General features: G+C 42.3%; 1 protein-coding gene across 1 annotated transcript in view; it reads left to right on the top strand.

Moving 5' to 3' along the window:
- The first annotated feature begins 212 nt into the window (after positions 1–212).
- Positions 213–22,681, top strand: part of foxo6b (forkhead box O6 b) — a 41,963-nt gene continuing 19,494 nt past the window's right edge. The window contains exon 1 of the mRNA XM_020090711.2: positions 213–1,501. Within this exon, the coding sequence (XP_019946270.1) occupies positions 1,004–1,501 (498 nt within the window). The 5' untranslated portion in view covers positions 213–1,003. The remainder of the gene's footprint in view (positions 1,502–22,681) is intronic.

The following is a 22,681-nucleotide window of genomic DNA, read 5'->3' as shown; positions in this document are numbered from 1 at the left end:
AACACACACACACACACACACACACACACACACACACACACACACACTCTCAGACGCGCGCGCGCATACACGCACACACTCCTCCTCCTCTGGAAACCTGTTCTGGAGGGAGTGACTTGATCCAGGCGGCGTCCAATTATATGGAGGCAGCACTTATTCCACTTTATTTCAGGCTCCAGTTAAGTGGCATGAAGCCTTCAGAGACACACGGCTTGAAAGTGTGAGGGCAGAGCAGTGAGCGCAGAGGCGATACCCATGTGACATGTGAACAGAAAGCTGCAGACAAAAGGTAGAAAGATCTGCTCCAGTGTGCAGGGGAAGCGTCTGGCTGCGTTCAGAAGAGACACGGAGGATGCTCCACATCAAATCCACGAGGGGCTCCTTCTCTCGTCTGGAAATCCACGGCACCGTATAAATGATTCATTAGCGTCTGCTTCTCCACGTTTCCATGGGAGTAATTGCGCTCACGGTGAGTTTCAGCTGAAGCCAGCGTGCAGCAGAAACTGGGACCAGAGGCTGGAAGAAAATTGCGAAGTCAATTAATTGGAGGGGAGTTTGACGCGCTTTGCTTTTCACCTGCCCTGGACCTCATCCGTCAGACGGGATCAACTGTTGCTGCAGCCGGAGCGAGCGCACACACGTTCTCCAAGTGTGTCTGCCTCCCATCATGGATGTGTGACCGTCTCCTGCTCCTGCATGCAGCCTCACAGCCGGCGTTGTGCAATTAACATGGAAGAGAGACTGATACTGTTGTTGATGCCTCGGATACACCTCCATCTGTCCTGATGTGATACCACATTGTTGCGCTGAGGAGAATGATAATATCCCACACCGCTGCCGGCTCTGTCATACTGGTTCATCACCTCTGTGTGTGAAACAACACATTTTGATTCTTTTTCTTTGCGCAATTAAGGACCACTTTGGGCTTTTTGAACTCACTGGCACACATCAACAGTGATTTTGTTGTTATAGTGACCTTGCCCGGTTTTGACATCAGTTCAACATGCTGATGATGATGGAGAACAGCGGCATGGATGCGCATCAGGTTGATATCGATTCGGAATTTGAGCCCCACGGTCGGTCGCGGTCGTGCACCTGGCCGCTGCCGTGTCCGGAGGATTTCCCCGGGGGAGAGGAGGCGAGCCGGGGTCTGGCCCTGGCGTCGGTCAAAGTGGAGCAGTACAACGTGCCCGCGTGCCGGGCCGAGAGAAAAGGCGGCGCGCCGGCGGAGATCAAGCATCCAGCCGGCGCCCCGGCCCCGGTGGTCGCCGCTCCCGCCTGCATGTCCGGGGCTGCGCTTGACGTGGCCGGCCAGCTGCGCAAAGCCAAGTCCTCCCGGCGGAACGCGTGGGGGAACCTGTCGTACGCCGACCTCATCACCCGTGCCATCGAGAGCACCCCGGAGAAGAGACTCACCCTGTCCCAGATTTATGACTGGATGGTTCGCTTTGTTCCTTATTTCAAGGATAAAGGCGACAGCAACAGTTCAGCCGGATGGAAGGTAGGCCACATGAAAGAATTCTCTCACACCACATGCTCAAGGTTTTAGTGGAGAAGCTGCACTATATTTAGCCTCAGCCAGAGTCTGCAGAAAAACTCCTTTTCTGCATATTTGAAAGCCACATAATTGACCCTTGGTTCCAACAATTTATGTCAGTGGCGTGTCCCCGTGTCACTCCACAGAGCGGTGTGTGGAAAGGGGCGGTGAGCCTGGTTGGATGAGGGTTCACTGGGTTCATCGTATTTGGGGATTGCAGCCTGTGCACATATAAGCCACACGGAGTCAAAACACCGTCTCCTCACGGTTCCCTTTGGATAAGCACCTATTACGCGCTGTGACGCATTCGTTAAGTGTCTGGTTTCGAGCCTGTGTTTCTGTGCGTTACCGGGTCACACCGGGGACAGAGTGTGCCTCCGGTCCGATTTGTAGCTCGTCGGCTGGAGCGTGCACCCACGCCTCCGGTTGGGTGCTCTGGATAAAGCGTTTGGAGCCACCCCGCCCCCTGCCATCCATTGTGCGCACGTTGAATTACGCACAGGCTGGCGAAAGCATGGCACAAGGCGAGGGGCTTAAAAGGACAATAACAAGAGATGATGACATGGGGTGTCACAGCAAACAGATGTAACCACAGATTATCCCTTAAATTCAAATTAATATGAGGTTAATCTAATAGATTGGTTGTTGTAATCTACTTAAGTTTACTACTCATTCTATGAGGATTAAAAATCTTTTGTTTCCAAGCCCGTTACTGTAGCTCCACCTCACACTATTTATGTTTGATGAAGTCTTTCTTCCATATGCCTCCTTTTTGAACCCATTCAAAGGGAGGTGAATATTCCAAATCAGATGCTGCTGAGGGGGGATTGTACATGAATGTACACATTCATATAGTACATTCGTGTCTTTGCTGTGTTTCCACTTGTCTTTCATTTTGTTTGCTGTGGGAGAGTCAAGTAGTTAATGAGACTTTCCACAAGAGATACACATTGTTGAGTCCAGCAGAACAGGAGTAGCCTCGGTTACACCCTTCTTGTTAAATTTGACAGCAGGCATTGCTCCTTCTGGGACCTTTATAAGGAGACGGGCCGTTTAACATAATAATAATCTTAAAGACGGTCAGGGAACATACTTAAAGAGTCAGTCAAGCAATTCGTGAAGAGGGATACATTTAAGAAAGAATGGTCAAATTCAAAGCAGTGTAATATCCAGTTTCAGTCATGGGTATGGGCCAAGCTCCGTACAAATGTTTGAATCTTAAACCCAGGGAGTGATGACCCTGATGACATCACTTTGACATCATCAAGGTTTTTTTTAAACTTTAAATCTTCAGAGACACAGGGGATATTATGCAACTTTTTTTTACATCCCACATAATCCTCCACATTAGCAATACATGAAAAGTAGCAACCCAAGTGTTGCAGTGGGATTAATAAGCATTTTGAAGTTGAGGTGATCATCTATCTGCTTCTCCTTATGTTTTCATATTCTCTCAGACTATTTGTCTCCATCCTTTCCTCCCTCAAACAGAAGGTTTATTCAACGCTCTCCCCTGCCCTGACATCTCATTTGGCTCCATACCAGCCCCCAGTTGAGCAGTATTAGGACACAGATTAATCTCAATAAAATCACCATTTGATTTAGGTCTGAGCAGAGCGGCAACAACCCCTGTCCAATCTTTATGGTATGGTGGGGTTTTAAAAATTGGATTTAAAGTGGGCTTTGATTCCCGGGGCCTTGTTTGTGCTGCCCAGGGATGCCCAGCTAGATGTCTGCTCCCATTGCAGCTCTGTGCAGAGGTTTTGATTGGCCAGTGCGTCAATGGGAGCTGATTGGCAGAAAGAGAGGCTCCAAGTTGAAAAACAACTTGATTCAATCACGGTGTAACACCCGTCAACGGCAACAACAAAATAACAATAAAAGAGAGTGAGAGAGAGAGAGAGAGAGAGAAAGAGAGAGAGAGACATGCATGTACATGTTGAACTGTAACATTTGGCAGCGATTTTAACAAGATTTGACGCACACACACACGCACATACACACACACACACACACACACACACACAGTACAATATATGCAAACCATACCTCTTTGTACATTCCTGTTTCTGTATGGGGGGGGGGGGGGTTGTATCTGGATTGATGGATGAATGGATGGATGGGATAAGTTGGAGAGAAACAACATCCAGTCAGACTCCTGCTATTAAAAGCTGTCTTTAAGAGCCGTTGTGTAATCCTGTCTGAACGCTGCTACTCAGTTTGGCTGCCAGGCTCTTTGTCTTCATCTGGGCCAGCAGCTTTCTCCTGCCTCTCAATACCACTCACACACGCACACACAACACACAAACACACACACACAAACCGCACATACTCTAACCTTAACCATTAATACTAATTGCCCAACCCCATCCTGACCTTAAAACAAGTCCTAATCTTAAAATTGAAGGACTTACATCAATGGGGTTTTGCATTTTGTCCCCATAAGGGAGACAAGTCCCCATAATGTCAGTGTGTTAACAGATTTAGGTCCCCACAACATCAGCAATACGTCCAGTGCATAAATGCACAAAGTGTTGCTAAAGCATCTGGCAGCCGGGTCATTACAATGGCTACTGTATGGATTTCTCTGACTGTGGTTCAGTGATTGCGGTCAAGTGCTTTGGCCATGTTTGTTATTGCATCTGAGGTGGGAGACTGTGTTTGATCTTATGAAGTAATGAAGTGAGTTCACTTCTGTAGGTGTTCATGGTGGGGGTGGTGATGGGAGAGGGTACACACACACACACAGCTCTGTTGATTTGAAGAGTGGCTCTGCGTGGGAATGGATATGCGGAGTTGCGGCCTGTCTGCAGGCTGTACTGTACACAGGCAGGTACTGTGGGAGCTCGCTGACTCTACCTGAAGGCTTCACAGAGCAGCATGTTAAAGGCACAGTGTGGGTGTGAGACCGTTGTGATCAGGCTGTGATATAATGAGCACGCGGCAGACAAGCAGCAATACCCATGAAGACCAGTTACAAATTCAATTTTTGCAGGATTGTCACACACCTGAGAGACGGCTGCAAACATTTTTCAGCACCACATAAACTAGATCGTGATTTTTTTTTATTTTGCCAGACTGCATATTTGCTCATGAATGCATCGCTCTGAGAAGCATCTGCATCCGTTTGTAGCTGCATGTCCACACATGCTTCTGTCAGAATGACATAAGGATAATGATAATAATAATAATCCCTACACACCTGCTAGTGACCTCAACCCTGTGACCCTCTGAGAATCAGGTTTCCAGTTGGCTGTGAGATGGTGTGTGTGGTGTGTATGTTTCAAGCGTGATTTGTTAAAACATTTTTCTCTTTGTCGCGCCGACTTTGCCAATCTGTCTGCATCAATGCATCGCATGTTGCATGGAGGTACACAATGCCCAGACGGAAGAGAAAAAAAACAATTGCTGTGCTCATAATTTCTCCCGCTCTATACTCACAGCTTTGTTTGAAACAGAAAGTTAACTCTAAAGTGAGCTGTAAATTGAGATTTCAGGCGTTTATAAATCATCATCCTTTTGGAATCCTCACTGACAGCTGTGGAGCTGCACGACTGTAATTTCTGCATCTATAAAATGCAACCCGTGGCATTGTGGGATTGTTAGCGGGAAGTGCTGTACACAAGTCTTTTTTTAGAGGTTATTGTAAAGGGCATAAAGTTTACACTCTGACACTCAAATAAAATGGCAGGAAGTAAACATAGTTCACTGACAGTAAAAAAACAAAAAGGAGTGATTTCACAGTAAGAGTGTAGCCAATGTCTTTCATTAGTCTGCTGAGCTAATGGTCGCTAGTGGATAAAATAAAAAAAAATATATAGCTGCGAGTAGGAGTCAGGTTAGCGTCTCAGTTTTCAGTCTGTGCAAAAATGTATTACAAGACATAAGCTTGTGCACACTGTCATCACATTTATGTTGAAGATTCATCAAGTAGCTGCTACTGTAAATATACAGAAAGGATATCAACCAAGCCTCAGGACAAGCAGTCAGTCGTGTAAGAGAAAACAAGATGCCTGAATGACGAGGAAGAATTTTAAAGGCCCTGAAGATCTATTTCTTCAATCAGCTTTCATAGTACAAGAGATGGGGTCCTATAACATGCTGACAAGCAAACCAGAAATGTTTCGTTTCAGTGATTTCACATGAGAGATTTCTGTATTTCTGTGTTTTGTCTATAAATGTCCTCACTTGTTTGAAGAGAGTTGCACCCAGTTGAAAAAAGATAGTGTCAAATAATACCTTAGTATGTTTTGTGTTAACTTTTTAATTTGCTGCCTGTTTGGTCCTGAATTCTGAATTTAACCCAAAACGTAACCAGTGCTGCCCAACTGCAGGAGCTTGTTTTTGACATCGTTACAAAGACACAATATACAATATTTAATCTAGTTATATTTGTGATGGTGAAAATCTATTTTATTCGGTGCATAGGATTTATTTTTAAAGTTATCAAAAGTCTTTCAAGATTTAAGTCAGACTGACTTTAGGTTGGTTTACCCTCTTCTATATCCCTGAGAATAAAAGTGGATCTTTACCTCTAATACGCTTCTAATCTGCTTGTAATGCACCACAACAGACTTTACCGCCCACACTGATGGTCATCACCTTGTTCTGCTGAGATTCCACTCGCAGGCGATAGAGATGGAAAATAAGGTGCACAGCACAGAGAGAGATAGCGAGAGGGAAAAAAAGGAGGCAAGGAGACATTTTGAAGAACAAAGGTATTATTTGTCCTGCCAATGAAACCTTTTTGAATTGGATTCAGAATTGAGTGGGAGAGAGGGTTGGAGGCAGAAAGAGAAAAGATAGAGTGAGCGTGAGAGTGGTGGCAGTGGCCCCTGCTGCTGAGCACATTGATAGCAGCCTTAATGCCTGTGATGCTCCAGCGCCAGCCGAGACAGAGGGGAATTGGTTGGAGTTGGTGGAACAGGCTTAGAGGGTTCCCTGTGCCAGCCGGCCTGGCGCTGGCTCAACAGAAAGCCCTCTGCGCCGCTACACAGTTATTGTTATTATCACAAAGGCGCAGCAGAAGGAGAGGCAGCTCTTGAGTTGGCGGGCTTGGCGCTGGGTTAACTGGGGGTGGGGAACAGGAAGAGGAATTTGGAAGGAGAAGGGGGTTGGTTGTCGAATCAGAGACTATGGTAAACCTCATCTGATCAGTCCTGTGAATGCAGAGGAAACAGTTGGGAAGAGTCGTTGAGGTCTTGAATGAAAACGAGGCCATGTGGAGATGGACAGATTTTGATCCGAGACGGATCGGTGGCCTTGTCAGTTGATGGCGAGCTACAAAAAAGTGTTTGAATAGAACATGGGCAGATATCACTTCAATCTGGAGAAGGGTTGGGATGTAAACAAGGGATGCACCGGCAGTGGAGGCGGGTGTTCTCTGCTTAAATGAGTCACAGTGGTTAGAATAGAACATAATATTCTCGCCCTCAGCCCTCACACTTCAATCAGTTGGAATAAATCAGCTGGAATAAAATGTTGAGAAACGCTCTACAGGCGGAAATTCCAGAGAGAAAACCGAGTCCAGACACACAACAGTCAGTGAGGCAGGCGGATCTTGGGAACCGTGCCTGGTGGTGTGTCGTAAAATGTCGGCCCGGCACGCAGTCTCTCCATGTTGTCTCCCAGACCTGAGGGCTTCAGAACTTTCTGTGAGTCTGCCTCGGACGTCTGAAGGGAGACAGAGCAGGTCGGCACATAATGTCGCTACATTAGTATCAAGACCTTAAAGGACCAGACCTGGGTGTCTGCTTCATCTCTGCTCATTTTCTGCAGATCACACACAGTTTACATCACAAATAACCATTCTGACAACCGTGCTGCTGTGTATGAGAAATTAGTTTGTGTTTTGTCTACGGCTCCAGGCAGCCGACCTGACAAGCTTTCATTCATTTCTATGTGATATGAAAATCTGTCAGCAGAAACGTACTCAATCCATTACAGAAACTCCTTGAGTCATATTTGTTTTTGAGGGGAATTTTAAAGAATGAGATCAAACACGGCCCTTTATACCTGATTGCAGGATTGCACACAACTAAAGGAATAGAAATTATTCAATAAGAAACATATGACCATTCTATCATATTACCACTGTGTGTGCACATTTCTGCAAACTTACAACAAGTCATGTAGAATTAAGAAGCTAGATTGCCATTTTAAAATGCATGCTACATGTTTTTGGATTATTATTGTGATGTATTTTTCGGCCCTTCAGGCAAACAAAAGATTTATAAGGTGAATATTGAAACTTGCTTATATTACATAATCCAACACGGAGGACATCATCATCGGTTGATAGAACAGTATTGTTGCAGCACAGTTGTTTCAGATGAATGTGAATCATACGATCCTTTAATGTAGTGCTGACAAAATTGCTGCAGATTAGAATATGAACATTGAATTTGTACGAGTTCACCTATAATACTGACAATATCCTTAATTACCCTTAATTACGTTGGACTAATCGTCTTCAGTGCATTCACGTCTCCCCTGCCTTAATGGAGGAACAAGCCTGTAACAGGTGACTTCAGCTATGCCGTGGTAATGTTAATGTCAATTCCAAAATGCCTCCAGACATTGAGTGAACAACCTTTCAGTTGGCGTTGTGTCATGGTTAGTGAAAGAGTACAGTTTGAATTCTGAACAGAAAGAGGCGCTCTAATGTAGAGTTGAAGTTTGCCGATAATGTGACTTGAGAAAGTTTTACGAGTCTACCGAGTAATAATCTTTTTTCCAGATGGTTACAAATGGAAAACAATGGCTGCCTGGATCAGTAGATGACATTCATCCAAATTTCTAAAACACAGCTGCATGGTTTGCAGAATGGCTGCTTTTTATCCAATGTCTATGTGACTGGATCATTTTCATACAGAAATGAATGGAAAATAAATGCTTCACTGGCAACAACATTTCTAAAACATGACAGCGTGGCTTGCTATTTGTGATGAAAAGCAATCGTGATTGATTTTCATATCGTATGGAAATGAATTGGAAAACAATGGCTGCTTGGGGTGGTAGTTGCCCTACAGTACAACAGCGTAGGTTGCAAAAAAATCTGCTTGTAATGCAGAGCACATGTGATTGATTGATTTTTGTACCATATGGAAATAGAAACCAATGGCTGCCAAACACTGTATAGCATGCATTTTAGAATTACTTTCAATGTAGGCCTAGTGTCCATGCTAGGGAGACAAAACACATTCCCATAGTGCTGGTATGAAAATGATCAGAGCGTTGTAATGTATCTGTGAGTTCTTCATATTTCTGCTGTACTTAAAAATGAAAAACATGAGGATTGTTTCATTTTACAACCTTCGCAGTCATATGTCACACCAGGAGTTACATTTGAAATACATTTATCCTAACAACCCCAATCCATCAATCTGCACCAGCAACAAGCTGATTCTAGTCCCACTGGTATCAGAGGAGGAAAAAGTTATAATGTAATCATGCATCTGAAATTGCACTAAATTTTAATGTGATTAATGACACAGTCGCCTCATAAAGTATTCAACCCCCTAACTTTCTGCATATTGTTCTCATTATACTATGTACCAATTTTAATAAATCATCACGCACTCACAGTGTGTTTATAATGGGCTTTTGATGCAATGCCTTATGAGCAACACTTCAAGTAATGTGTTGCCCTTATTTTTTTTTACCGCAAATGGGATTAGTTTTTGAGTTCCTGCACACACTAAAATGGTTTTGATAGAGGTTTGTATGGATCTGAAGAGTCTCTGTGTGTGTGTTTGTGTGTGTGTGTGTGTGTGTGTGTATGTGCGTGCATCTGCTCTTGTTGTTGTGTAGCGAGGCCTGATGGGAGTCCAGGTCCGGGGGGTACAGCTCTAGTTAATAATTCAGATGAGGCTCATTATCAAGGCAGCGCAGATCTCTCTCTGATTCCACCTTAATTGCAGGCAGGATGTGCCTCTCAGACACACTCTCAAAGTCACTCCCCCTCCTGTCTGCAGCTGCAAATGACTACCACACACACACTCACACACAAAGCTCACCAGACCCCTCCACAGTGCAGCAGGTCCCCTCTCTGAGATCAGGGCTGGAGCAGGTGAATGGGCATTTGGAGATAAGTAGATAAATCCCACTCAGAGATTATGACTACACAGTATCAACTCTGAGGGCCATGCACGTGCTCATATTATGAGTCACTTACATTTTTAATCAGATCTTCACAAGAGATTTTCTCCTGTTGGAGGGGGGGGGGCGCTCAACAAACTAAGATTGATGGCAGGTAATCAGTTGGAGGACAGCCACTCTGTGATTAATGCTGCTGGAGAGTGAAGCTCTCAGCGCCACGTTGGATGCCCTGGATCACGACTTTTCGACACCAAAATTTCTGTAGAGTCGAACTCGCGCAGCGGCGTGTAAAAACAAGAGAACTGCTGCCGCCTAACAAGTACTATCACACTTGCATTTAAATAATACCCCAGTACTTCACAGTGAATTTACCGTTCAGTGATTCCCCTGCAGGTGATTGTACCAGATGCCAGAATTAAATTTAGTCATACAGAACATTCACACTCATAGAAACTTATTAGCTGTAGCCTGCTATTGTCAAGTCAAAGATGGATATTTGCTTGGAAATGATATTCCTGCCCTTCAAATCAATCCAGTCATGATAGGTGGACCTGTGTTTTTCACCAGGGAGTTTTTTAGGTAGGGTTTGTTCTTTTGTTGGATCAATTTAATGGAATAAGAAAATGAGAGAATGTGGACATGTTGCACAATGGATATTGTGATTGTAGACTCTCAGAGTTAGAGGTCTGACTTAGTTAGAAAGAGGAGAAGGACTTCCGTGGTCCTGCAGCCGACTGAGGTGAGGAAGGCAGCTGCAATGCTGCGGTTAGAGCTTTCATGGTGAAATATGTTCAATGTGCACTCCTTTTTAAGTGCTGCATGCAAGAAATGTTCCCCAACTGAATTTGACGAGGGCTTTAACCAAATGGATTTGTTTGGGTCACATGAATTTCTCTGTAGCTTTGACGTTGACCATATTAACCATTTAACTTCAGTCTCATATATTATGAATAATTGCAGATTAGCCCATAAGAAAAGTGTTTGTCATTGCAGGCCATAGACTATGTATGAAGAGGCCAGCTACTGTATAAGTCAAAAACCCTGTCTCCTCCATGTAAATGAATATGGCGTAAAGTCAAAGTACATACATTTATTTAATTGAAGCTATAAAAAGGGATTAAACATCAAGATTGACGGGTAAGTGGTCGATAGTGTGGCTCCACTACTCTGCAGATTTTGGCTCCGAATGCCATTCAATTCTTTTTTGATCAGTGGGAGAAAGTGGAGACTCAGTGTCCATCTTTATACAGTCTATGGTATTAACCATGTACTGGATGAGTTTAGCATTTGTTATGGCAAATTATGCTGAAGGAAACATTAACGTGAGTCCCTCAAATATTTGTCAAAGCCTTTGTTTCAAAGCAGCAAATATCAACTTTCAAAGTAATGAAAAATTACTTTCTTTCATCATGTCAAAACAGTCCTTTCTTTTTGTCACCATGCAACTCTGAGTTGGCACAGCGTTGACAGCTGTAGTAACATTACCTGATTGTTTCAGGTCCCTTTGTATCACCACTGACACTATATAAATTTGCTGGGTTCATGTCCCCAAGATTTCCCACAGCAGAGTTTGAAGCTTGGTGGTGTAAAATGTCCTCTTACAACTCTTAGGTGACATTTTTATGAATGTAACTTATCCAGAAATGGAGCAGAACAGGGAGACTTATTGTATATAGCAATTTGTGGTATTGATTTTGATCAAATCTCATGAGCACACACCCACTCAGTGTGGTGAGGCTGAAAGAAAAAAGGTTACTGTTCTTTCTTTTTTTTTTTAGGGAAATGAATGTTACCATTATTAAAGAATAACAGAGCATATCTGTTATCCTCCGTAATTTTACATTAGTCACCCTCTATTGTTCTCAGTGTAGTTTAGGTTCTGTTCAGCAACAGTCATTTTCCTGCAATTGAATCCATTTTCATTAGAGATGTCTGTAATTGGACTTTGATCGTTGTTGATAAAAGCCAGTTGAATATTAAAGCCATTAGTGTCTCGATTGCAAGATCATTTGCTGTGTTTCAGCCGGAGCTTTTCGCTCATTGCCTTTGTAAAAAGTCTGTTAAAGCCGTCGCTACTCCCGCGAAGGTGTCTGCTAACGATGTCAAGCCGAGCCGAGACACAGAAAGAGAACAACATGCCTACTGTTTTTTGTCAGCTCAAAGAAGGGTCAGGGAAGAGTGTTTTACTAATGAATATTCATCAGCCCTGCGACATATTTGGACAAATTACAGTGAAAGCCTTTCAAGCTGGAGCTGAGTAGAAAAAGTATTATTTGGAGATTATTAATCAAATGTCATTAAACTGCTTAGAATCACAAATTTACATTATTTTAATTGTACAATTGTGCGTTTCTGTGTGTGTGTGTGTTTGTCATGGCCTGCTGAGGGCGGTCTAGGAGGCAGACAAAGGTTAGCAGCGTAAGACGACCCCTCGGTGGATTTCTGTGTCAGTTTGATGAAAATAGGTCAGGATTCAGAGTTTGGCGTTTAGCATTCTGCCCATGTGATGGCTGACGCCGCGCCTGACGACAGCCATAGCCTGGAATGAACCCCAGACTTTTTTCCTGTCTCATTGTTTCCCCCCCCTCTCTCTGTCTGTCTCTGGGATCTAAACCCTGCGCTGTCGAACCTCTGCCTCTCTGCCCTGGCGTCCCTCGCTTGAAGCTCAAGTACAGAAATGTCTCATCTGTGGCCATGGTATTAGTCCACTCCAGCACAGAAATGGCACTGAAATCCACAATAGTCTGCGTCTGGTGGTTTTTATTTGGTTTAGATGTACCTTTGAGTATTGTAGTCCCACTTTCGAAAGAGAAAATAGATGTGCTGGAAAGTTATACAAGGATAACAACCGTGGCCAGTAGTGACCTAGCTTTGCATAAGGTCCGCAGTATGTTTGGTCACCACGAGAAGGGCTTGATATATTATTCCCTCATTATCTCTCATGACTGGCATGCTTTAAAAGCGCCTCTCATAAAGGTGAATTCGCTCAGCGATGAGCCAGTTGTTCAGCTACATCTGAGCCATGGCGATTAAGTAACAGCAACCAACTCGTGCATGTGGAGAATCGACTGAACACACATACTGGGTTAATATAAAGCTAGCAGCGAGGGGAGATAAGTGAAAGGACTGCTGTGGGGTCAGGTCTGTTAAGTGAATTTTCTGATAAGGTTGATTTGTTTCCAATTAGATTTCCTTGACAGGAGAAACGGTTGTTTCATAGCCTTCAAAACACTGTCGACTGAGAATGTGTGGCTCTCTCCGCCGGCCTTTAGCAAACAGCGAAATTAGTCGTGAATATGTGACTATTTAGCGAACGCTAGTTTCTGCTCTGCTAGCACCAGTGCTCTACAACAAGACCCTAGCCACATTACTGTAGAATTTAGCTAGGTTTCAACCAATCTGAATGATTTATCTCATCATATGACTTTTGTACACATGAAATATCTAATCGACATATCGGTCTGAAATTCTACTGAGCAAATTATTGTTCACTACAGCATGCATTTTGTTTTGGTTTGCTTTAACGCTACCTCACTTAATTTGGATCAAAGTAATATATCCCATCATCGAAACAACATTGCCGATTCCAGGGAATGAAAATGAGTCTGAAAACAATTACATGAAATTGTATTTATATGAAATTTGCTGAGCACATTCATGCTCCCAAGGGGATGAATGAATGAATGTTTGTACTGTACTTGTGTACTGTAGTTGATATGTGTATGATCTTTCTTTTATTGTCAACCTCAGGAAAAAAATTATATTACTATAACGATATAAAAACTATATTTCAACCCGTATTTTATGTAATAATGCTGTTGGCACCGACCAGTACTTTCATATTTTGGCTTTAATAGCGATTTTCATCCTGAATGGCCACTGGCCTGACTTTTTAGTGTCTGTGATGTCTTGTTAACACATCCATCAAGGGATGAGTGTAATATGATTATAACAACGCAGTAAAAGGCAGATTGACCTATTGCTTTAATCACGTGTATCGGTCATGAAATAAATAACTCTGGGGTTTAGAAGTCCTGGGTTCACTTCCATGTCAGCTGTTTATTGTGATTTAATTATTGCAGATTTGTTAGGAAATCTTCTCCAATAAAGTTGTCTAACAACTAGAGTGCGCTGAGCAGTGTTAGTTAACTTTGTCTCGTGTCGAAGGCCAAAACCTAGATATACCACTGTATTATTTTATGGAAAATGGTTTGTATTTATATAGAGCTTATATAGAGCTTTTTTTGTCTTGATGTCCACTCAAAGTGCTTTACAATATAGTTTATTGCCAGTCACCCGTTCACACAAACATTCATACAGTGCATCTATAAGCCTAACTTTTTTCTATGAGGGTAGGATCTTGCCCAAGAAGACTAGAAATTGCACCAAAGACCTTCTGGTTGAAAAAGACCGCTTTTCCCCCTCAACCGCCCGTTTTTATTACCGCCCGTGCTCACATGGTTCAATTCCATGTTTGATCAATTGGAAAACTAACTTAATATATATAAATACATACACTTATCTCATATATTGGTTGGCCACAGATATATGATGCACAGAGATTGGTCAATAAAGACCCAACGACAAGGTTCTTCTCCAGAACAGTTGAATCCAGCCATGAACATGAACCTACAGCAATAGAAGTGATCATGTCTGTTTATTCCTGAAGAGAACACCGAGGCATATGCACCTGCTAGTGTTACTATAAGGTTAAATGTTTGCACAGCCCCAAAACACGTCTATTATGTTTACTGTCTGCAAAGCCTTATTTGTCCAGTGTCTGTTTCCGTCTTTGTTAGCCTCCTACCTTGTGAAGTGGGAGATTGAGCCTCCCCACCTGATTTATTGGCCCTCTGAAAGTCTGACTTCATCAAATCCTTGATACGGCCAGTCATATATACTGTCTATGATGAGTGCCACCAAAGTCGATGTGTGGATTTAATGGCAGCATTAATCTGCCTGTTTAATGGTGTTGTTGAGTGGAAGGTGGCCACCGCAAGACGCGGCACTAAAAGATGAGTTATAGGCCCAGCCGGCAAACGATGAAAGGGCAAAATGCAAAATAGTCAAGAAGTGGAGGAGAGAGGTGGAATTAAACAAGGTCTTTCCTCTGCACCGCACGGGACAGAGGACAGACCGAGTCCGTCACTGAACAAGGTGTGAAATTAAAATGTTTCAAACAGTGCTGTCAAACGTTTCAGCGGGTCGTCATCGGTCTTGACGTGTTCCTAAACGCATGTCTGAGGTGATATTTTCATCTGTTAGCACGATTTCCATCTTTGCTGATTCAGTGAAAACACTCAATAATTCATCCTCGAGTGAGATTTTATGGGATTTCACAAGTAACTTCATTTCTCTTCTCGTCATAGCGGATGAGACTGAAACATGTTTAGACTAAATATCCTTTTTTCAGGTGTTTCACAAAACACTCTCAGGGTTTTGGTAATGAGGCGTGAAGTGAGGACGTCGCCATGTTTAATTGGCTGTGATTATAAATAAGGTAATGAATAATGAAGAGTAATAAATACGATTGGGACGATGATAAAAGGTTTTTATCATGTACTCTGTGCCACAACAGATTACATATACTCATTTGTTTGTAGTGGTGAAATGTTATTACATATAATTACTCAAGTACTTCATTTGGGGTAATTATACTTTACTTAATGTCCATTTTATGCAACTTTACAAGCTTCCATTACATTTTCGGACAATTTGAAAAAAATATGATGCATTTTTATAGATTTAATTACCCAGCTGAATGCACAATAGGCAAACATGTCAACCAGCTGAAATATTACAATTCTGCTTACCTCCTAATAAATCAGTAATAATAAATGAATCATATCATTCAATGCTCTAATGATTACTTATTATTTTTATTTAATTAATTATTTTAATATCTGCATTTAGAGGAGATTTAAAATACTATTTTTTTAGGTGGGAGAGAGATTTTACACTATTCTCCACCTCAACTTCACCAGTTCAAATATTGAAGTTTTTACTCAGCTACATTTATAAGTTACAGTATATTGGCTCACTATATGTAAGATTTTGTACGATTAAGCCTGTGAAAACAGTTGCATAATTGTGTGGCTGTGAAGGAGTTCTGCCAGCTGATGATGTCATGACCCTGATAGTTATTATGATGTCATAAATGTCAGGGATCAACAAATTTTATTGGAAATTGGATTTCAGACTAATGTGACACGTTTGTGTTAACAAGGCAGAACAGGTAACAAAAGATGGACTCATGGGAACCATAGGACCTAGTTTTTTCTTTTTTTAAGATTAACCAAGTTTTTTAAAGAGCAAAACACTCAATCGCTGCTCAATATTTTTGAATTCAGGGCTTTTACTTGTAGTTAACATTTTTAGGTAGTGGTATTGCTACATTGCTTATAGTAAAACGATAATTTGAACATGTCTTCACTGATTAAAAGGATGTAGATCTGTTGTATGATCATTATCACATGGGAAGATCTAAATCCAATGCTTGATTTTGACCAGATGCTATTATAGCATTTATGCAACGAGGGGCTATATTATTGTTGCTGTTTCAGTAGAGCACAGCTTTACTGTGTAGATGCTGTAAATGTGGTTTTAGTTTCTCTCTATTTAGGATACCATTTTGAAAAGCCTGGAAACGCTTTGACATGAAAATTGAGCAGTATTGAATATCATCAAAAACAATTTGCAGCTCCACTCCAGAGATATTGGCAGATATGATGTGAGCTGAAGCCTGCAGTCATGAAGCTGATGGGAGGATGGAGGAGGACAGGATGGTCATACAGCACTGTGGCTTTGCGTGACTGTGCAGTGTACACAGTCTGTGCAATACTCACAAGACAGATATTAGAGACGCAGCGCTGTGGCCTTCCCTCCACTCTGTCCCCGCTCTTCCCTGCATGCCCTCTCCTTTCCCCGCTTTCCCTTACCCTCTCCTTCCCTTTCCGTCTCTGCTAATGATCTGCTCCGCCTGTCGCTGCCTGGCTGACTGATGCCCACTGACAGCACCACTCATGCGGAAAGGCTGCACCCCTCCTCCCCTCCACACACACACAACACAAACACACACAAACACACACACAGTAATGAAGTCCTACACATCCCAGCGCAACATATTTACTATGCATATGTGACACACATGCACGCCAACTTGCGTAAGCACTCACGGTGAGATAGATAGATCCACATTAACAAATCACGCCCATTTGTTCGCTCATATGTCAACAGACATATATGTAGAGCAGATGACAAACACACAAATAGACCACACTGTATACGTTATCCATAGAGAGCACTCCTCCTCCTCCTCCTCCTCCTCCTCCTCCTCCTCCTCCATACAATAGCATGCTAATGGGGCAGCTGACTTATACCATCCATGGCATTTTTATGCAAATTACAACGCGCTGAATTAGACAGACTGGAGAGTGGCACATTTTAATGAAATTCCCACAGTGTCAGAAAATGTATTTCTTAGCTTAGTTGAGGCAGAATGTTGTTGTGTGTGTTGATAAAGAAATGTGTAATAAATAAATAATGTAATAAATGAAGCGGGGTATGTATTAGTTATATGAATAATGATGCAGGATTGACATGATAACCCAGTGCAACAATTAGTATTAAATACATTTCAACACAACCTTCCACAGGATTCGCATGGTTGGTTCACATAAGTTTACAAAGTCCACATAGTCGTTTCAGTCCTATAAGCTGTTTACACCCAGTTATTGACTGATAAAAACACTCATCAGCTGCAACCCCAGTATGTATATCATGTTTAAACATAAAAAATTTGGAGTCACACCAATGGATCATTATTGTTTTTCTAATTTTTCTGATTCTTACTTTTGAAAGAAAATCAATTTGTTTCCTGTGAGTTGTTCTTAAGCAGTTGTCTTTCCTTTTAAATCGAATGTGTGGTTTCTACTTCCACAAAGGTCTGAGTCTGTATGACCCGAGTTCCACCCTCAGCCCATGGCTAAAAGGCTCCATGTTGGACTGACCACATGCTCTGTGCATCACGTTAGACTACTGTCTCTTGTCGGTTTATCAAACATTATCTGACACCACATTTTTTCACATTCAGAAAATCTTGAAAAAAAAAAAGTATTTACAATCAACTAATTCACCTTGTTTTTTTGCATTTAGTTTTGCTTCACGCTCTTAGCTGGTGGACTTAACCGATTTTTTGCGGTTTACTGTTTGTATGAATACACCACATCATTGTATAAACCTGCTGGAAGCTGAGGTTTTTATTAAACATAATACACAGGATAGTCAATTGGAAATGATGCTTAGAAATAAATCACCGCCACTTCACACGTTTAGCAACGCCTTCAAATTGCAGCTTGTGGGTGTAGCCTACTTTCTCAATGAAGTAATAACTTCAAGCCTATCTTTCATTAGAGCGCGCTCAAACACTAACACAGTATCCTCCCGCTGCTCCGACTCCTAAATACTAATTGGCCCTTACTAATAATAAACAGTCATGCATATGGATATCTGATCAAAATAGCTTATTTGAATCAATTCAGAGTAATTTATTCTCATCATTATTCTCAGATTCCCAATGTGGTATTGATCAACTCGATAATAAATATGTAATCAATCCATTATATCATTGGAAGACACTGGCTGGGCTATATTTGATTTCTGATGAAGTACCAATTTGTCTAAGTGCGCTCGGCTCAGTCGGCCCGCACCATTTCGACAGCCGGGCCCTGCCAGGGGAGTTTCAGGGAAGAAAGAAATTAGGTCAGTAAGCAACGCTGAGGTGTAGGGCGACACCCCTGGGCTCCCCTCAGTCCCAGCCTGCACACGGCCCACAATCCCCCAGCTGATGGCTCAGCCCTGCCATTACACTCAGTTATGCAAGGCTCTGCGAGGCCCTGGCACAGACTAGACCAGGAGTCTCGGCCAGGTACTTCACTGCTGTACGAAATATCTGGGCTGTAGACCAACATTAGAGGTGAAGGAACACTACAGCATGCTGACGTGGAGCATGGATGGTACTTTTATTTTGTGGAATATTTGGTATGACTAATTTATACAGTAAGGGCCACTTTAAAAGGTTTATAAGCTGTAACAAATGGCTTTATTCATAAACAGGTTTCAAACATTTTATAGATTAGGTATACGTCATTAATGACAGCTAGGTTTGGGTTGTCAGGTTTTGAAAAATGTTCTCTTTCTGTTGAGTCATTGACGGCTGCTCATGAGCTGTTCGATTTCAAACACACATTAGTCTGCAGTTATAAATGAAAAGAATTCAATAAAAGAAAATACATACAATTTCTGCAGTTAAAACTTCATTAGGTTGGAGGCTAAGTCATGGCAAGTTTATTTGTAAAGCACATTTCAACAAGACAATAAAAAGACATTTACACAGAATATAAAAGGCATCATGACAAATTGTAGACGAATAAGACAATCCAAAAAAATAAGTTTTTAAAAAAAGAGTTACATAGAATTTTTACAATAATCCATCTTCCTAGTCTTCAGCCTAAATGCTGCTAAATAGTGAAATGCATTGTGGTCTAAATGCTCTGTAGGTAAATTGACAATGGAGGAAGTCCCACACCACCGACGGTATTCATGACTAATTGTCTGATAGCGCATCCGTAAATGTATAATTAATCATTAATGCTCGTTCCTACAAATTATAATGGTGGTATTGAACATTGTATTTGTCAACACATACAGTACATGCTTTATTACACAGGATGACATTAGCAGAACAATACATCTCCATGGGGACATGAAATACTCAGCATTTAAAATGTGCATTGCTCATTTTGGAAGCAACACTTTCCAAAGGGACTCGCATTTACACAATGTTCAGTGTCACAATTTGTCGCTGATCACCTTTTGTAGTTGGTTTTGCCGATCAAATCACAAAACCGTCCTATCGTCCGATATGTCGTTGCAATGCCATCACCAAAAAGCACTTTTAATGCAGGTGTGAATGTGAATAATATGGTGAATAATGTTAATACATTCTCTGTAACACATTGTAAAATATTGCATTAACTTTAGAGTGAAATGTCCCAGCAAGCTTTTGATGAATGATTTATATATATATTAAAATCTAAAAAAAATTATAATAACTTTGGTGATGCTTAAGTTAACATCTGGTGCCATTTTCAACATTGCTTTTTGAACAAATATGCAACATTAATGAATTAATGAATTCCTATCAGCCTCAGCTAGACTGTGTTTTGTGCTAATTAGCAAATGTTATCATGTTGCCACACTAAACTGCAGTAAGATAGTGAACATGGTGAATATTGTACCTGCTAAACATCAGCACATTAGCATTGTTATCAACAGTGTCAGCAACCAACCTTGCAGAGACACTAGCGTGACTGTACCTAATCCTTCCTCGTGTGGAGTCCGACTGTATGAATAACTGTATAAATGTCTGTTTGTGTTTCTCTCTCTCATCTGATCATCTTCAAACTCAAATGTTTTGTTGCTGGGGACCCAACGAAGTGCAACTGTGAAATATTTTGGATGAGTTGTCCTTGAGAAAATGGAAAAGTTTGTTAATAGGACAGGCACAATTCCAAGAGACAGTGACTAGTGCTGTATTATTTTGCGATCTCAGACCTCCAACAGCCAGACTGAGATGGGAAAAATACAACTGAGACATATGGAAGTATATAAGCTCGAATCTCTTTCTTAAATATTTGAGCAACGTGGGGAAATCATGTAGTGAAGGGGCGGCAGAGACGAAACATCACTACATTCTCAGCTGCGTCTTTCCTTCAAACATACATGGGAGTCTAACCACAAATAAAAGAGTGGAGATGTTACAAAGGATTGACGCACAGCCTCAATTAAAAACCAGAATCCATTTCCATTTTGTTTCAATTAACAGGACGGTTCCAAACTTTGTTAGCTGCGGTCGGATGGTGGAGAACAGCCGAGTTACTTCTCAGTTCAAGCGAACGCCACGACACTTAGATGTTCAGGCAGCAGAACTTCAAGCCTCTAATGAAGTTTCTCGTCTGCTCTTTGAAAGACTGAACGCTGCGGTGTACTCCACCCCCCCAGCTACCAGTTTGACCCCCCCCTCCCTCTTCACTCACACATACACACATGTGCAGACGCTGAAACGCACACAAAAAACACACATTCCAGCATCCCCATTAGCAATTCATGAGCGGCGTCTCATTAGACTTTAAGTTTTACCATAGGCCTCTGAAGTATATGGCTGGAGCAGTTATTAATATTTCATAGTCTCCTATTGAGGAGCTAAAAACGAAGTCGACCCGCTTCCGCTACAAAGTGACTCGCGCTCTTCTTTTTTTTTCCCTTCTTCTACTTTTTTTTACCCCTTCTTTTCCCTGTTCGTTAGACTGTCTCTCTCTTCCTCCTCTCCTCACCATTCACTCCTCCGCCGTCGCTTTTCTCTCTTTAGCTTCCTCGCTTCCGATCCTTCTCTGCCACACAGACCTTAACTCAAACTGACTTAATTGGGCTGTCTTTGTTCTGGGAAATGTGGGCATACCTTCGCCTTCTCCCCGGCTTAGAGAGAAAAGAGAAGTAAAAAGTGGTGGAAGAGGAGGAGGAGGGGGAGGGAAACAACAGAGGAGGAGTAGGGGAAACGACAGAGGAGAAAACTGAGTGAACCCTGGTTGCTCCATGGGTACTCCCTGTGCCATACTCGGGTTAGGGGGGCCTTGGGAGGGTGGGGAGAGGGAGGATGGGAGGATGTTAGCTTGTGTGATTGTGCGAGAGCGGAGAAAGAGGGGCGCATGATGGGGAGGGGAGTCTTGAGCGTTAACTGGGTGTCTGTCAGACTGGCAGACTGGAGCTCTGCCCCCGAAACAAACCCATGCATGAATAAGTCAATAAAGACATGTCTGTGCTGCGTGTATGTGTGTGTGTGTGTGTGTGTGAGACAGAGTAAAGGGAGGGAAGAGGGGAGCATCAGATGAGGATAAGGGTGATCAGGGTGATGAGGCTTCTTGTTTCCCAGCGTCTGTGACAATGAGACAGACTCCACATTCCGGCACAGTGAGAAACAGACTGAGAGAAAGCGGGAGGACCAGTGATCAAAACCAGAGGATGAGAGAGGAGTGCGTAGAATTGGTTGGGACAGTTACAGCATGTTTGCACATTGCACGAAATTGGTTGGAAGCAAGTATGTGGGAATGTGCTGCTTGTCTGTGTGTGTGTGTGTGGGGGGGGGGGGGTATAACAGTTTCGCAAACGCCTCAAGCTGAGACCCGACTCATCCCAACTGCAATCTGTCTGTTCTTGCTGAAAGTAAAACCCAAATTTATCATGTGGCAGTGAAAAACGTCAATGGGAGCAGGGTCCGTTTTTACTGAAAAAATATGTAATTTTAATACATGTGTGCTATTTTCTTATTTTTAACAAAGTTCTAGTCTTCAGGGTTAGTTTCTTTAGCTTAGACCTGCTTTTAAACTTAACTGACATGACAGCTACCTCTTGTATCATGCGTCAATTTGGTGCAAACTCAATATGCCTTACGTTCTTGAATGGTAAGCGCAGTGTAACCACAGTATTGTGGAAAGTTTTAAAGACAACCCATAGACCTGCAATTGCTTACTACTGTGTGATGTGTCATCGCTGCAGCACAGTTACAAACATGCTTGCAAATTAGCTGGCGACGCATCAGCAGGCCGAGAGGTCCACTTGGAAACCTGCAAAACTGAATGGAAACTGTTTCAGTGGAAAATATCGGGTGCCAATGGTGTGTTTTTGTCCACCAGCCATCAGTCGCCTGAGTTGGCTACAGAGTTTGTTTATCAGCGGACCACTGAGTCCAATTTTCCACAATTTGATACATGTCTGTGTTGTCATTACCGTGAAATTACTCGTCATTACGTTACTTTTTACATCGTTCAACTCAACTATTAGTTCCATACGGCCTGATGTCTCCAGCGTACCGTCAAGAGATATCCTCCTCCAGTTAATGTTAAAAACGTATTCTTCTAAAAACGTTAACATTAGTCATTAATAAAACGTCTTTAATCAAAATCCATTGTTTTATGCGGAACCGTCCAA

The sequence above is a fragment of the Paralichthys olivaceus genome, chromosome 20 (assembly GCF_024713975.1).
Source record: "Paralichthys olivaceus isolate ysfri-2021 chromosome 20, ASM2471397v2, whole genome shotgun sequence".
Lineage (NCBI taxonomy): Eukaryota > Metazoa > Chordata > Actinopteri > Pleuronectiformes > Paralichthyidae > Paralichthys > Paralichthys olivaceus.
Note: the sequence above shows the minus strand (reverse complement) of the source record. Positions and strands in the feature narration are given on the sequence as shown.